The 16,869-nt window shown below is 40.9% G+C and overlaps 1 protein-coding gene across 1 annotated transcript; it reads right to left on the bottom strand.

Annotated features, from left to right (window-relative positions):
* Positions 1-1,319: 1,319 nt before the first annotated feature.
* On the bottom strand, positions 1,320-16,635 carry LOC127870025 (uncharacterized). The gene is made up of 4 exons (XM_052412686.1): positions 16,600-16,635; positions 12,673-13,803; positions 12,506-12,615; positions 1,320-1,467 (listed from the first exon to the last, which is right to left on the bottom strand). The coding sequence occupies exons 1-3, from the start codon at positions 16,633-16,635 to the stop codon at positions 12,559-12,561; spliced, it is 1,224 nt and encodes a 407-aa protein (XP_052268646.1). The 3' UTR covers positions 1,320-1,467; positions 12,506-12,558.
* Between the last annotated feature and the right edge of the window lie 234 nt (positions 16,636-16,869).

The following is a 16,869-nucleotide window of genomic DNA, read 5'->3' as shown; positions in this document are numbered from 1 at the left end:
GTCAGACTGTGACAATGGTACCGGTACACAGGATGTCAGACTTAGACAATGGTACAATTAGGCAGGAATTTAGACTGTGACATTTATACCAGTATATAGCATGTCAGACTGTGACAATGGTACCTGTAAGAAGCATGTCAGACTGTGACGATGGTACCAGTGTGCAGAATGCTACACTGAGATAATATAATGGTATTTGTATGTAGCATTTCAGATAAAGACAATGGTACAAGTATGTAGCATGTCAGACTGAGACATTTGAAACAGTACAAAGCATATTAGACACTGACATTTGTACAAGTTCATAGCCTGTAAGAATAAGACAATGGTACCAGTATGAAGCATTTCAGAAAGGGACAATGGGACCAGTATTTTGCCTATTAGACTGTTACAATGACACCAGTGTGTAACATACCAGATTAAGACAATGTTATCAGTATACACCATGTCAGACTGAACCAATGGTACCTGTGCAAAGCATATTAGACTCTGACAATGATACTAGTATATAGCATGTAAGACTGTGACAATGGTACCAGTGTGTAGCATATATTAGACTGTGACATTGGTAGAAGTGTGTTACATGTCAGACTGAGACTTTGGTACTAATACACAGCATGTTAGTCAAAAAGGATGATACCAGTTTAAAGCATATAACACTGTGACAAAGGTACTAGAATGTAGCATATAAGACTAAGACAATTTAACAAATGCATAGCATGTCAGACTGCTATAATGTTACCAATACCAAGCATGTTAAACTGAAACAATGGTACCACTGCGAAGCATGTTAGACTGTGACACAGTACATAGCATGTAAGTCTATGACAATGGTACCAGGGTGTAGCATATTAGACTTAGACAATGGTACTTGTATGTAGCATGTTAGATTGTGACCATGGTACTATTACACACCATGTTAGAAAGTGACGATGATACCAGTAAGTAGCATGGTAGATTGAGACAATGGTACATAGCACCTCAGACTGTGATAATTGTACCAGTATGTACCATGTTAGACTAAGACAATGGTACCAGTACAAAGCATGTCAGAATGTGACAATAGTTTCAGTACATAGCATGTCAGAATGTGATGATGATAGCAGTACATAGCATGTCAGACTGAGATAATTGTACCAGTACATAGCAGTCTTGGCATTATTTTTTTTTAGGCACTTGCCCAGTCGGGCTACCAGCTTGGAAATTTCACTAGCCCGAATCAATTTTAACTAGCCTGAATTAAAGTTATATTCTGTTACATTTGTAACTATGTTTTTCATTGAAAAAACATAGAAAAATGAAGATTAAACAAATAAACACTTGATTCTGTTTTTATTCACAGTAAATGTCTGACAAAAAAATAACACCCTTTTTAAGGTCTCCAGACATCTCCATTCCATCATGGTCATTGTCGTTGGAGTCACCGACATCCAGGTCTGACATGTCAGGTTTGCTCTTAAAGGCGGCCTGAAAAAAATATTGTTATAACATGATACAAATATTCCACACAAATATCTGAATAAAGTAAATGCACTGTCAAACTAGCAATAACACCTGTGCATAAGAAGAAGAAAAAAAAAGCAACTTTTCTGCCCCAACTTCTGAGTCTTCTTAATCTAAAACGGCATTTGTAGCAGTAGTACCATCGCTAAGCTTCATCTGGTTTGTCGCCTATTGTACCAGCATCTAAATAGCAGTATGTTACACATTTTAATTTACTGTCAGGATTTGTTCCTTGACATACAAACTTTATCTGTTCAAACTACACTTGTAAGTTAATGCATGATATTTAATTGCATGTTTTATTTACATTATTTCTGAAATGCACATACCAGCCAGTCAGAAATGCAGGCTCAGAACATGCAGAATCAAATTCCTCAATACTTAGAGACATCAAAACAAAGCCAAGACAAATTATTTTTCCATGACGGTTAGAATTTTCGCTTCGTTGACTGTTATTTATTTTTTTTGCTACCTTCATTCACATTTTGCGGTTGATGTTTTTGCGTTGCGCCCTCAAAAAAACGCAGAAAAGACATTAACATAAATTAATCGCCGCAAGTTCTCCGCCCAGTAATAATAAAAGCTAAAGTATCTCGCGACATTGACTTACAACACTGTTCGATAAGCGTCTAATCAATGAGTGCTCTAGGGAAATTAACCAATGCGGCTGTTGGATAGCAGAAAGCGTCTCTACTGCTATTGGTAAGCGGTGACTGGTTGTTGGAAAGCACAAAGCGTCTCTACTGCTATTGGTAAGCGGTGACCGGCTGTTGGAAAGCACAAAGCGTCTCTACTGCTATTGGTAAGCGGTGACCGCTGTTGGAAAGCAAAAAGTGTCTCTACTGCTATTGGTAGAGACTATGGTACTATTGTGTAGCATGATGGACTGTGACAATGGTATCAGTGCATAGCATGTTGGACAGTGACCATGGTACCAGTGTGTAGCATGTTGGACTGTGACAATGGTACAAGTGTGTAGCATGGTGGACTGTAACTATGGCACTAGTGTGTAGCATGTTGGACTGTGACTATGGTACCAGTGTGTAGCATGATGGACTGTGACTATGGTACCAGTGTGTAGCATGTTGGACTGTGACTATGGTACCAGTGTGTAGCATGTTGGACTGTGATTATGGTACCAGTGCGTAGCATGTTGGAGTGGGACAATGGTATCAGTGTGTAGCATGATGGACTGTGACTATGGTACCAGTGTGTAGCATGTTGGACTGTGACTATGGTAGCAGTGTGTAGCATGTTGTACTGTGACTATGGTACCAGTGCATAGCATGTGGGACTATGACTATGGTACCAGTGTGTAGCATGTTGGACTGTGAAAATGGAACCAGTGCGTAGCATGTTGGACTTTTACTATGGTACCAGTGCTTAGCATGTTGGACTGTGACCATGGTACCAGTGTATAGCATATTGGACTGTCTCTACTGCTATTGGTCCGCGGTGACCGCTGTTGGAAAGCAAAAAGTGTCTCTACTGCTATTGGTAGAGACTATGGTACTATTGTGTAGCATGATGGACTGTGACAATGGTATCAGTGCATAGCATGTTGGACAGTGACCATGGTACCAGTGTGTAGCATGTTGGACTGTGACAATGGTACAAGTGTGTAGCATGGTGGACTGTAACTATGGCACTAGTGTGTAGCATGTTGGACTGTGACTATGGTACCAGTGCGTAACATGTTGGACTGTGACTATGGTACCAGTGTGTAGCATGTTGGACAGTGACAATGGTACAAGTGTGTAGCATGTTAGACTGTGATCAAGGTACCAGTGTGTAGCATGTTGGACTGTGACTATGGTACCAGTGTGTAGCATGTTGGACTGTGACAATGGTACCAGTGTGTAGCATGATGGACAGTGACTATGATACCAGTGTGTAGCATGTTGGACTGTGACTATGGTACCAGTGCTTAGCATGTTGGACTGTGACTATGGTACCAGTGTGTAGCATGTTGGACTGTGACAATGGTACAATTGTGTAGCTTGTTGGACTGTGACTATGGTACCAGTGTGTAGCATGATGGACTGTGACAATTATACCAGTGCATATCTTGATGGACTGTGACTATGGTACCAGTGTGTAGCATGTTGGACTGTGACTATGGTACCAGTGCGTAGCATGATGGACTGTGACAAAATACCAGTGTGTAGCATACTAATCTGTTACTATGGTACCAGTGTGTAGCATGATGGACTGTGACAATGGTACAAGTGTGTAGCATGTTGAACTGTCATAATGGTACAAGTGTGTAGCATGTTGGATTGTGAATAAGGTACCAGTGCAGAGCATTATGGAGTGTTACAATGGTACCAGTGTGTAGCATGGTGGACAGTGACAATGGTACCAGTGCTTAGCATGTTGGACTGTGACTATGGTACCAGTGTGTAGCATGTTGGACTGTGACAATGGTACCAGTGTGCAGCATGTTGGACTGTAACTATGGTACCAGTGTAGCATGTTGGACTTTGACAATGGTACCAGTGTGTAGCATGATGCACTGTGACTATGGTACCAGTGGGTAGCATGATGGACTGTGACAATGGTACAAGTGCGTAGCATACTGGACTGTGACGATGGTAACAGTGCGTAGCATGATGGACTGTGACAATGGTACCAGTGCATAACATGTTGGACTGTGACAATGTTACCAGTGCATAGCATGATGGACTGTGACTATGGTACCAGTGTGTAGCATGTTGGACTGTGACTATGGTACCAGTGCGTAGCATGATGGACTGTGACAAAATACCAGTGTGTAGCATACTAAACTGTTACTATGGTACCAGTGTGTAGCATGATGGACTTCGACAATGGTACCAGTGTGAAGCACGTTGGACTGTGACAATGGTACCAGTGCATAGTATGTTGGAATGTGACTATGGTACCAGTGTGTAGCATGTTGGAATGTAACAATGGTACCAGTGTGTAGCATGTTGGACTGTGACAATGGTACCAGTACTTATATTGGACATTGACCATGGTACCAGTGCATAGCATGTTTGACTTTGACTATGGTACCAGTGAGTAGCATGATGGACTGTGACAATGGTACCAGTGCGTAGCATGATGGACTGTGACCATGGTACCAGTGCGTAGCATGTTGGACTTTGACTATGGTACTAGTGCGTAGCATGATGGACTGTGACAATGATACCAGTGCGTAGCATGATGGACTGTGACTACCAGTGCGTAGCATGTTGGACTGTGACTTATTATGGACTGTGACACTGGTACCAGTGTGTAGCATGTTGGACTGTAACTATGGTGCCAGTGTGTAGCATGTTGGACTGTGAGAATTGTACCAGTGTGTATCTTGTTGGACTGTGACTATGGTACCAGTGCGTAGCATGTTGGACTGTGACAATGGTACCAGTGTGTAGCATGATGGACTGTGACTATGGTACCAGTGCATAGCATGATGGACTGTGACACTGGTACCAGTGTCTAGCATGGTGGACTGTGACTATGGTACCAGTGTGTAGCATGTTAGACTGTGATAATTGTACCAGTGTGTAGCATGTTGAACTGTGACAATGGTACCAGTGCATAGCATGTTGGACTGTGACTATGGTACCAGTGCATAGCATGCTGGACTGTGACAATGGTACCAGTGTGTAGCATGCTGGACTGTGAAAGTGGTACCAGTGTAGTAATAGTAATGGTACATTACTTAGCATGTTGGACTTCGACAATCATAACAGGATCTAGCATGTTAGACTGTGACAATGTTACCAAAGTGAAGCATGCTTGACATAGCATGTCAGATGTGACACTGTTACCATTATGTAGCATGTTAGAATGTAACAATGATACCAGTACGTAGCATTTCAGACTGAGACAAAGGTACCAGTATGTATATGAAATGTAAATAAAAATCGATTGTGTTATATATTTTTACGTTTTACGTTAATCAAAATTCTATTGCTAAATGATATTTTTTTATTTTTCTATGTTGTATGTTTTGACAGAATTTGTTATTCAGAATTCCTTTGTTAAATGATTTTTGTTTTATTTTCTTTGTTGTACGTTTTTATGTGAAACGTTGATCAAAATTTGATTGTTAAAAAATATTTGTTTTATTTTCTATATTGTGAGATTTTAAATGATTTGTAAATCAAAGTTTGATTATTAAATTCAATTTGTTTTTCTTTTCTTTGTAGTTTGTTTTAACTTGATATGTAAATCAAAATTTGATTGTTACTTTTTTATTTCTGTTTTATGTTTATAAATGATAGATTAAGCAAAATTCAATTGTTAAATTAATTTTTCTTTTCTATGTTGTATGTTTTAATGTGATATGTTAGTAGAAATTTGATTGTTTAATTATGTTTGTTTTCATTTACATGTTGTATGTTTTTTCGTGATATATTAGTCAAAATCCGATTGTTAAATTACATTTGTTTTCTTTGACATGATGTAAGTTTAAATGTGCTTTGTTTCAAAATAATCGATTGTTAAATTGTATTTGTTTTCTCTTACATTTTTTTCACTTGATAGATTAATCAAAATTAGATTATTGAATTACCGGACAATTTGTTTTTTTTTCAATGCAATATTTTTTATGTGATGCCTTAATCAAAATTTGATTTTTAAATATTTGTTTTCTTTTCTATGTTGTATATTTTTACTTGATACATTAATCAATATGCAATAATTGTTAAATAATATTTGTCTTCTTTTCTCAGTTGTATGTTTTTACGTGATACATTAATCAAAATTTGATTGTTAAATAATATTTGCTATCTTTACTGTGGTGTATGCGATATGTTTATCAACATTTGATTTTTAAATTATTTTTTGTTTTCTTTTATTTGTTGTATATTTTTACGTGATACATTTATCAAAATTCGCTTGTTAAATTTTTTCTTTTCTTTTCTATGTTGTATGTTTTTGAGTTATAAATTAATCAAAATTTGACCCTTATATGTGAAAACTGATGTGCATCAATATTGTTATGCTACATGGAATAATTTGTTTTATGAAACAGGGATTCTATTTCTTATAAATAAAAAAAGCTCAGAATCCACACACTATGGTAAGCGGTGACCGGCTGTTGGTAAGCACAAAGCGTCTCTACGGCTGTTGGAAAGCACAAAGCGTCTCTACTGCTATTGGTAAGCGGTGACCGGCTGTTGGAAAGCACAAAGCGTCTCTACTGCTATTGGTAAGCGGTGACCGGCTGTTGGAAAGCACAAAGCGTCTCTACTGCTATTGGTAAGCGGTGACCGGCTGTTGGAAAGCACAAAGCGTCTCTACTGCTATTGGTAAGCGGTGACCGGCTGTTGGAAAGCACAAAGCGTCTCTACTACTATTGGTAAGCGGTGACCGGCTGTTGGAAAGCACAAAGCGTCTCTTCTGCTATTGGTAAGCGGTGACCGGCTGTTGGAAAGCACAAAGTGTCTCTACTGCTATTGGTAAGCGGTGACCGGCTGTTGGAAAGCACAAAGCGTCTCTACTGCTATTGGTAAGCGGTGACCGGCTGTTGGAAAGCACAAAGCGTCTCTACTGCTATTGGTAAGCGGTGACTGGCTGTTGGAAAGCACAAAGCGTCTCTACTGCTATTGGTAAGCGGTGACCGGCTGTTGGTAAGCACAAAGCGTCTCTTCTGCTATTGGTAAGCGGTGACCGGCTGTTGGAAAGCACAAAGCGTCTCTACTGCTATTGGTAAGCGGTGACCGGCTGTTGGAAAGCACAAAGCGTCTCTACTGCTATTGGTAAGCGGTGACCGGCTGTTGGAAAGCACAAAGCGTCTCTACTGCTATTGGTAAGCGGTGACCGGCTGTTGGAAAGCACAAAGCGTCTCTACTGCTATTGGTAAGCGGTGACCGGCTGTTGGAAAGCACAAAGCGTCTCTACTGCTATTGGTAAGCGGTGACCGGCTGTTGGAAAGCACAAAGCGTCTCTACTGCTATTGGTAAGCGGTGACCGGCTGTTGGAAAGCACAAAGCGTCTCTACTGCTATTGGTAAGCGGTGACCGGCTGTTGGAAAGCACAAAGCGTCTCTACTGCTATTGGTAAGCGGTGACCGGCTGTTGGAAAGCACAAAGCGTCTCTACTGCTATTGGTAAGCGGTGACCGGCTGATGGAAAGCACAAAGCGTCTCTACTGCTATTGGTAAGCGGTGACCGGCTGTTCGAAAGCACAAAGCGTCTCTACTGCTATTGGTAAGCGGTGACCGGCTGTTGGAAAGCACAAAGCGTCTCTTCTGCTATTGGTAAGCGGTGACCGGCTGTTGGAAAGCACAAAGCGTCTCTACTGCTATTGGTAAGCGGTGACCGGCTGTTGGAAAGCACAAAGCGTCTCTACTGCTATTGGTAAGCGGTGACCGGCTGTTGGAAAGCACAAAGCGTCTCTACTGCTATTGGTAAGCGGTGACCGGCTGTTGGAAAGCACAAAGCGTCTCTACTGCTATTGGTAAGCGGTGACCGGCTGTTGGAAAGCACAAAGCATCTCTACTGCTATTGGTAAGCGGTGACCGGCTGATGGAAAGCACAAAGCGTCTCTACTGCTATTGGTAAGCTGTGACCGGCTGTTGGAAAGCACAAAGCGTCTCTACTGCTATTGGTAAGCGGTGACCGGCTGTTGGAAAGCACAAAGCGTCTCTACTGCTATTGGTAAGCGGTGACCGGCTGTTGGAAAGCACAAAGCGTCTCTACTGCTATTGGTAATCGGTGACCGGCTGTTGGAAAGCACAAAGCGTCTCTACTGCTATTGGTAAGCGGTGACCGGCTGTTGGAAAGCACAAAGCGTCTCTACTGCTATTGGTAAGCGGTGACCGGCTGTTGGAAAGCACAAAGCGTCTCTACTGCTATTGGTAAGCGGTGACCGGCTGTTGGAAAGCACAAAGCGTCTCGACTGCTATTGGTAAGCGGTGATCGGCTGTTGGAAAGCACAAAGCGTCTCTACTGCTATTGGTAAGCGGTGACCAGCTGTTGGAAAGCACAAAGTGTCTCTACTGCTATTGGTAAGCGGTGACCGGCTGTTGGAAAGCACAAACCTTCTCTACTGCTATTGGTAAGCGGTGACCGGCTGTTGGAAAGCAGTGACCGGCTGTTGGAAAGCACAAAGCGTCTCTACTGCTATTGGTAAGCGGTGACCGGCTGTTGGAAAGCACAAAGCGTCTCTACTGCTATTGGTAAGCGGTGACCGGCTGTTGGAAAGCACAAAGCGTCTCTACTGCTATTGGTAAGTGGTGACCGGCTGTTGGAAAGCACAAAGCGTCTCTACTGCTATTGGTAAGCGGTGACCGGCTGTTGGAAAGCACAAAGCGTCTCTACTGCTATTGGTAAGCGGTGACCGGCTGTTGGAAAGCACAAAGCGTCTCTTCTGCTATTGGTAAGCGGTGACCGGCTGTTGGAAAGCACAAAGCGTCTCTACTGCTATTGGTAAGCCGTGACCGGCTGTTGGAAAGCACAAAGCGTCTCGACTGCTATTAGTAAGCGGTGACCGGCTGTTGGAAAGCACAAAGCGTCTCGACTGCTATTGGTAAGCGGTGACCGGCTGTTGGAAAGCACAAAGCGTCTCTACTGCTATTGGTAAGCGGTGACCGGCTGTTGGAAAGCACAAAGCGTCTCTACTGCTATTGGTAAGCGGTGACCGGCTGTTGGAAAGCACAAAGCGTCTCTACTGCTATTGGTAAGCGGTGCCCGGCTGTTGGAAAGCACAAAGCGTCTCTACTGCTATTGGTAAGCGGTGACCGGCTGTTGGAAAGCACAAAGCGTCTCTACTGCTATTGGTAAGCGGTGACCGGCTGTTGGAAAGCACAAAGCGTCTCTACTGCTATTGGTAAGCGGTGACCGGCTGTTGGAAAGCACAAAGCGTCTCGACTGCTATTGGTAAGCGGTGATCGGCTGTTGGAAAGCACAAAGCGTCTCTACTGCTATTGGTAAGCGGTGACCAGCTGTTGGAAAGCACAAAGTGTCTCTACTGCTATTGGTAAGCGGTGACCGGCTGTTGGAAAGCACAAACCTTCTCTACTGCTATTGGTAAGCGGTGACCGGCTGTTGGAAAGCAGTGACCGGCTGTTGGAAAGCACAAAGCGTCTCTACTGCTATTGGTAAGCGGTGACCGGCTGTTGGAAAGCACAAAGCGTCTCTACTGCTATTGGTAAGCGGTGACCGGCTGTTGGAAAGCACAAAGCGTCTCTACTGCTATTGGTAAGTGGTGACCGGCTGTTGGAAAGCACAAAGCGTCTCTACTGCTATTGGTAAGCGGTGACCGGCTGTTGGAAAGCACAAAGCGTCTCTACTGCTATTGGTAAGCGGTGACCGGCTGTTGGAAAGCACAAAGCGTCTCTTCTGCTATTGGTAAGCGGTGACCGGCTGTTGGAAAGCACAAAGCGTCTCTACTGCTATTGGTAAGCCGTGACCGGCTGTTGGAAAGCACAAAGCGTCTCGACTGCTATTAGTAAGCGGTGACCGGCTGTTGGAAAGCACAAAGCGTCTCGACTGCTATTGGTAAGCGGTGACCGGCTGTTGGAAAGCACAAAGCGTCTCGACTGCTATTGGTAAGCGGTGACCGGCTGTTGGAAAGCACAAAGCCTCTCTACTGCTATTGGTAAGCGGTGACCGGCTGTTGGAAAGCACAAAGCGTCTCTACTGCTATTGATAAGCGGTGACCGGCTGTTGGAAAGCACAAAGCGTCTCTACTGCTATTGGTAAGCGGTGACCGGCTGTCGGAAAGCACAAAGCGTCTCTACTGCTATTGGTAAGCGGTGACCAGCTGTTGGAAAGCACAAACCGTCTCTACTGCTATTGGTAAGCGGTGACCGGCTGTTGGAAAGCACAAACCGTCTCTACTGCTATTGGTAAGCGGTGACCGGCTGTTGGAAAGCACAAACCGTCTCTACTGCTATTGGTAAGCGGTGACCGGCTGTTGGAAAGCACAAAGCGTCCCTACTGCTATTGGAAAGCGGTGACCGGCTGTTGGAAAGCACAAAGCGTCTCTACTGCTATTGGTAAGCGGTGACCGGCTGTTGGAAAGCACAAAGCGTCTTTACTGCTATTTGTAAGCAGTGACCGGCTGTTGGAAATCACAAAGCGTCTCTACTGCTATTGGTAAGCGGTGACCGGCTGTTGGAAAGCACAAAGCGTCTCTTCTGCTATTGGTTAGCGGTGACCGACTGTTGGAAAGCACAAAGCGTCTCTACTGCTATTGGTAAGCGGTGACCAGCTGTTGGAAAGCACAAAGCGTCTCTACTGCTATTGTTAAGCGGTGACCAGCTGTTGGAATGCACAAAGCGTCTCTACTGCTATTGGTAAGCGGTGACCGGCTGTTGGAAAGCACAAAGCGTCTCTACTGCTATTGGTAAGCGGTGACCGGCTGTTGGAAAGCACAAAGCGTCTCTACTGCTATTGGTAAGCGGTGACCGGCTGTTGGAAAGCACAAAGCGTCTCTATTGCTATTGGTAAGCGGTGACCGGCTGTTGGAAAGCACAAAGCGTCTCTACTGCTATTGGTAAGCGGTGACCGGCTGTTGGAAAGCACAAAGCGTCTCTACTGCTATTGGTTAGCGGTGACCGGCTGTTGGAAAGCACAAAGCGTCTCTACTGCTATTGGTAAGCGGTGACCGGCTGTTGGAAAGCACAAAGCGTCTCTACTGCTATTGGTAAGCGGTGACCGGCTGTTGGAAAGCACAAAGCGTCTCTACTGCTATTGGTAGGCGGTGACCAGCTGTTGGAAAGCACAAAGCGTCTCTACTGCTATTGGTAAGCGGTGACCGGCTGTTGGAAAGCACAAAGCGTCTCTACTGCTATTGGTAAGCGGTGACCGGCTGTTGGAAAGCACAAAGCGTCTCTACTGCTATTGGAAAGCGGTGACCGGCTGTTGGAAAGCACAAAGCCTCTCTACTGCTATTGGTAAGCGGTGACCGGCTGTTGAAAAGCACAAAGCGTCTCTACTGCTATTGGTAAGCAGTGACCGGCTGTTGGAAAGCACAAAGCGTCTCTACTGCTATTGGTAAGCGGTGACCGGCTGTTGGAAAGCACAAAGCATCTCTACTGCTATTGGTAAGCGGTGACCGGCTGTTGGAAAGCACAAAGCGTCTCTACTGCTATTGGTAAGCGATGACCGGCTGTTGGAAAGCACAAAGCGTCTCTACTGCTATTGGTAAGCAGTGACCGACTGTTGAAAAGCACAAAGCGTTTCTACTGCTATCGGTAAGCGGTGACCGGCTGTTGGAAAGCACAAAGCGTCTCTACTGCTATTGGTAAGCGGTCCAGCTGTTGGAAAGCAGAATTTGTTTTCACTCTTAAATTAAACTAAAACGTAGGTATATCTCGAGTCAGAGGCAGCATTTAAGCAATCATCCATTTAATTATTTCGTTAGCTTTGGCAAAAGTTACCTTTTTGTTCAGTAATCTAATACAAAAATTTAAAATGTGAGCTTCATTAAAAAGAACTTTCTTTGATACTTTGTCTTTTTCTCCAATTCAATTATCAGATTCTAATGTGAATCAATTTTTTGGCAATAATGACTTGATTTTTCTAAGTATTCAATAACGTGAATGTTTTCCCTAAAATATCAACAAAAAAAAGTCTAGCATAAGATTCAGAGCATTAAAAAACATGCATAAATATGCATTCAATTTAAGAAATTATTTGGATTTAAAACCTTTCTCATAAACACACATTGAAAATGAAAGTTTGTATTCCTAATGTAATAATCCGTGTTACCTTACAATAAATATGTAAATGTTTATCTGTTGAAATGGGAAATAATAAAAGCACAAAACAGGATTCATATTTGCATGAAAAGCTTGAAATATCACCAACTGGAACGATTTTTCAAATTAAACATGGTTTCCATCAAACTCCTCATTCATCAATAAGGTTGGGTTATTATGCATGTATTGGCAAATAACATCACAATGTGTCAAGAAATGAGCTCAGAACTTATCATGAAGTCTGTTAATAACAATACAATACAATGAAATGAATGATTTTTTATTTTTCTATTAAAACCTGTCAACAGTTAAATTCCTTACCTCTGAGACTGTTTCCTCTTTTCTTCTCCATGATGTAATCTCCGTGTCAGTACCTAAGTGATGTTGCAGCTTTGAGATTCCACTCCAGTGTGAGGTATTCGTGTTGGTACCTGAGTGATGTTGCAGCTTTGAGATTCCATTCTAGTGTGAGGTATTCGTTTTGGTACCTGAGTGATGTTGCAGCTTTGAGATTTCACTCCAGTGTGAGGTATTCGTGTTGGTACCTGAGTGATGTTGCAGCTTTGAGATTCCACTCTAGTGTGAGGTGTTCGTGTTGGTACCTGAGTGATGTTGCAGCTTTGAGATTTCACTCCAGTGTGAGGTATTCGTGTCGGTACCTGAGTGATGTTGCAGCTTTGAGATTCGACTCCAGTGTGAGGTATCCATGTCAATACCTGAGTGATGTTGCAGCTTTGAGATTCCACTCCAGTGTGAGGTATTCGTGCTGGTACCTGAGTGATGTTGCAGCTTTGAGATTCCACTCCAGTGTGATGTATTTGTTTTTGGTACCTGAGTGATGTAGCAGCTTTGAGATTCCACTCCAGTGTGAGGTATTTGTTTTGGTACCTGAGTGATGTTGCAGCTTTGAGATTCCACTCCAGTGTGAGGTATTTGTGTTGGTACCTGAGTGATGTTGCAGCTTTGAGATTTGACTCCAGTGTGAGGTATTCGTTTTGGTACCTGAGTGATATTGCAGTTTTGAGATTCCACTCCAGTGTGAGGTATTCGTGTTGGTACCTGAGTGATGTTGCAGCTTTGAGATTCCACTCTAGTGTGAGGTATTCGTTTTGGTACCTGAGTGATGTTGTAGCTTTGAGATTCCACTCCAGTGTGAGGTATTCGTGTTGGTACCTGAGTGATGTTGCAGCTTTGAGATTCCACTCTAGTGTGAGGTATTCGTGTTGGTACCTGAGTGATGTTGCAGCTTTGAGATTCCACTCCAGTGTGAGGTATTCTTTTTGGTACCTGAGTGATGTTGCAGCTTTGAGATTCCACTCCAGTGTGAGGTATTCGTTTTGGTACCTGAGTGATGTTGCAGCTTTGAGATTCCACTCTAGTGTGAGGTATTCGTGTTGGTACCTGAGTGATGTTGCAGCTTTGAGATTCCACTCCAGTGTGAGGTATTCTTTTTGGTACCTGAGTGATGTTGCAGCTTTGAGATTCCACTCCAGTGTGAGGTATTCGTTTTGGTACCTGAGTGATGTTTTAGTTTTGAGATTCCACTCCAGTGTGAGGTATCCATCTCGATACCTGAGTGATGTTGCAGCTTTGAGATTCGACTCCAGTGTGAGGTCCAACTATCACACAGCTCATGAAATTAGAAGGCTTCATTAGACCAGTGATTGAAATTCTGGCAATGCAAAAAATCAGCTGTTTTTTTATCATGACAAACCATAATTATTAATTTATAACATTTAAAATGGCAGGATTGTTAACTTTAATCAATTTTATTTACTCTCACAGTGTAATTGATACACTCAAAATAGTGTAGCACTGTTTATTGTCTTCTTTCCTCTAAGTACTAAAAAAGAGTTCATAACACTGTATTATGTGAATTTGGAATAAGACATCAAACTGGGAATGGGCATTATTTTGGAGATTTTCTCAAACAAAACTACTCATTTCATGTTCTGAATTTATTTTTGTACTATTTTATCTATACTTCAAGCTTAATAAGCAATTTTCTATGACTTTTTCATTAACAATGATTGTTTTTATATAATTTTGACTGTATTTTAAACTGTGTTCATGTGCCACATGGACACAGTTTCATTTTATTAGGATTTAAAAAAAATCAATAAAAAACCCAGTTTTGTAGCAAAATCAATTCAAATGATGTTATTATATATGCAAGTTTATATTTTAATTATAATTTGTAAAACTAAATAAATACAACTTGTAAAGCTGCATATTATGCACTGTTGAAAAAACTCAATTTATTCCCAAATTCATGTCTTATTCTTACTTCACATAATACTGTGTTTCATATAATTATTATATTAGTAGAGTTCTAACTATTGAACTTATTTCATATTCCCAGGGGCAAAAAGTGTTTTTTTCCCAAATCCAGTCTAAAATTTCCCAATTGATTTTACTTTAAGATGATGAGAAATAGAGCTTTAAATAATAAAAAAAGGGAGTTCAAAGATGTAATATCCATTTTGCTTATATCTTTATGTTAAGAATTTCCTGCTTTATGTTAGTTTTATAATATTGTATTTATTCATAAATAAAGCAATAATACTTTTTCCCAATTTAAAATAAATTGATGGTAAAATACCCAATTTCATGCAGATTATTTCCAAAATAGGCAAGAATAAGCCCTAAATAATATATCATGAATTATATGTGCAAACAAACATGCCACAGTAGGTGATAAGCCATCACTTCTGATATTTTTTTAATGACTTTTATTTACTAAAAATACTGATATTTCATGAAAGCAATCCTTCAATTCATGCATATTCTGTTGATACATGCTTATAAGATGTGACATTTATTTAACCGCACCCTTTCATTAAAATAATGTTTGAATATGAGGTCACATATGTATTAGTCCTATTATGAAATTGTAACAAAATTCACATACAAAATTGTCCGTCAAACTAAATACCAACCATTCTTATTTTTATAAGACTAGTCAAGAAGTAAGTGCAATGTTCTTATATCTTCAACACATCATATTAAGATAAAATAATGTTTACTAATAAATAAAAAACAGTTTTGATACCATTAATTAAACTTAATTTTAATGATGAGAAAAAAAAGAAGTTAAAGATTTGTTGCGCTAGGATGGACAGAAAAGCCACAAAATGTTCAGCCAAAGAAATGAGTTTGTCGATTAAATAATTATATGAGCGTTTTTTAAAATGACCCGTAACAACGTTTTCTAACATGACCCTAAACAAAGTTTCCTAACATGACCCTTAACATTGTTTCCTATGACCCTTTACATTGTTTCCTGATATGAAACTTAACATTGTTTGCTATCCTGACCCTAAAATGTGTTTCCTAACAAGACCCTAAATATTGTTTCCCAACATGACACTTAACATTGTTTGCTTACATGATGCTTAACATCATTTCCTTAGCATGACCCTTAACATTGTTTCCTAAGACCCTTTTCATTGTTTCCTAACATGAAAATTAATATTGGTAGCTAACATGCTTTTAAAATTGTTTCCTAACATGTCCCTTGACATTGATTTCTAACATGGCCCTTAAAATTGTTTCCTTACATGTCCCTTAACATTGTTTTCTAACATGGCCCTTAACATTGTTTCCTTACATGTCCCTTAACATTGTTTCCTGACAGGACACATAACATCATTTCCTGACATGACCTTAACATTTTTTCTTACATGACCCTTAACATTGTTTCCTAGCATTACCCTTAACATTGTTTCCGAACATGACCCTTAACATCGTTTCCTCACATGACTCTCAACATTGTTTTCTAACATGTCCCTCAAAATTGTTTCCTAACATGTCCCTTAACATTGTTTCCTAACATGGCCCTTAAAATTGTTTCCTTACATGTTTCCTAACATGGCCCTTAACCATGTTTCCTAAAATGACTCTTAACAGTGTTTTCTAGCATGTCCCTTAACAATGTTTCCTAACATGACCCTTAACATCGTTTCCTCAAATGACTCTTAAAATTGTTTTCTAACATTACCCTTATCATTGTTTCCTAACATGACCCTTAACATCGTTTCCTAACATAACCCTTAACATAGTTTCCTAACATGACCATTACCATTGTTTTTTCACATGACTCTTAACATTGTTGTCTAACATGTCCCTTAATATTAATTCCTAACATGAACCTTAACATTGTTTCCTGACATGACCCTTACCATTGTTTCCTAACATTCCCCCTTCTTAACATTGTTTCCTTACATGACCCTTAACATTGTTTCCTAACATGACCCTTAACATAGTTTTCTTACATGACTCTTAACATTGTTTCCTAAAATGATGCTTAACATCCTTTCCTAACATGACTCTTAACATTGTTTTCTAACATGACCTGTGACATTGTTTCTTAATATGACATTAAACATTGTTTCCTAACATGACCTTTAACATACTTTTCTAGCATGACTCTTAACATTGTTTCCTAACATTACCCTCAAAATCGTTTCCTAACATGACCCTTAACATCATTTCCTAACATGACCCTTAACACTGTTCCCTAACATGACCCTAAACATTGTTTCCTAACATTACCCTCAACATCGTTTCCTAACATGACCCTTCTTAACCTTGTTTCCTAACATGACCATTAACATTGTTTCCTAACGTAACCCTTAACATTGTTTTCTAACATGACTCTTAACATCATTTCCTAAAATGACGCT

The sequence above is a fragment of the Dreissena polymorpha genome, chromosome 2 (genome assembly GCF_020536995.1).
Source record: "Dreissena polymorpha isolate Duluth1 chromosome 2, UMN_Dpol_1.0, whole genome shotgun sequence".
Taxonomy (NCBI): Eukaryota; Metazoa; Mollusca; class Bivalvia; order Myida; family Dreissenidae; genus Dreissena; species Dreissena polymorpha.
Note: the sequence above shows the minus strand (reverse complement) of the source record. Positions and strands in the feature narration are given on the sequence as shown.

Coding starts and splice junctions, on each gene's coding strand:
- LOC127870025 (XM_052412686.1), bottom strand. CDS start 16,635: ATGTTAGGAAACAATGTTAAGAGTCATGCTAGAAAA. Junction 13,804..16,599: donor TTAAGAGTCATGCTAGAAAA/GTATGTTAAAGG, acceptor GCTGTGTGATAG/TTGGACCTCACACTGGAGTC. Junction 12,616..12,672: donor AAAGCTGCAACATCACTCAG/GTACCAAAACGA, acceptor AACATCACTCAG/GTACCAACACGAATACCTCA.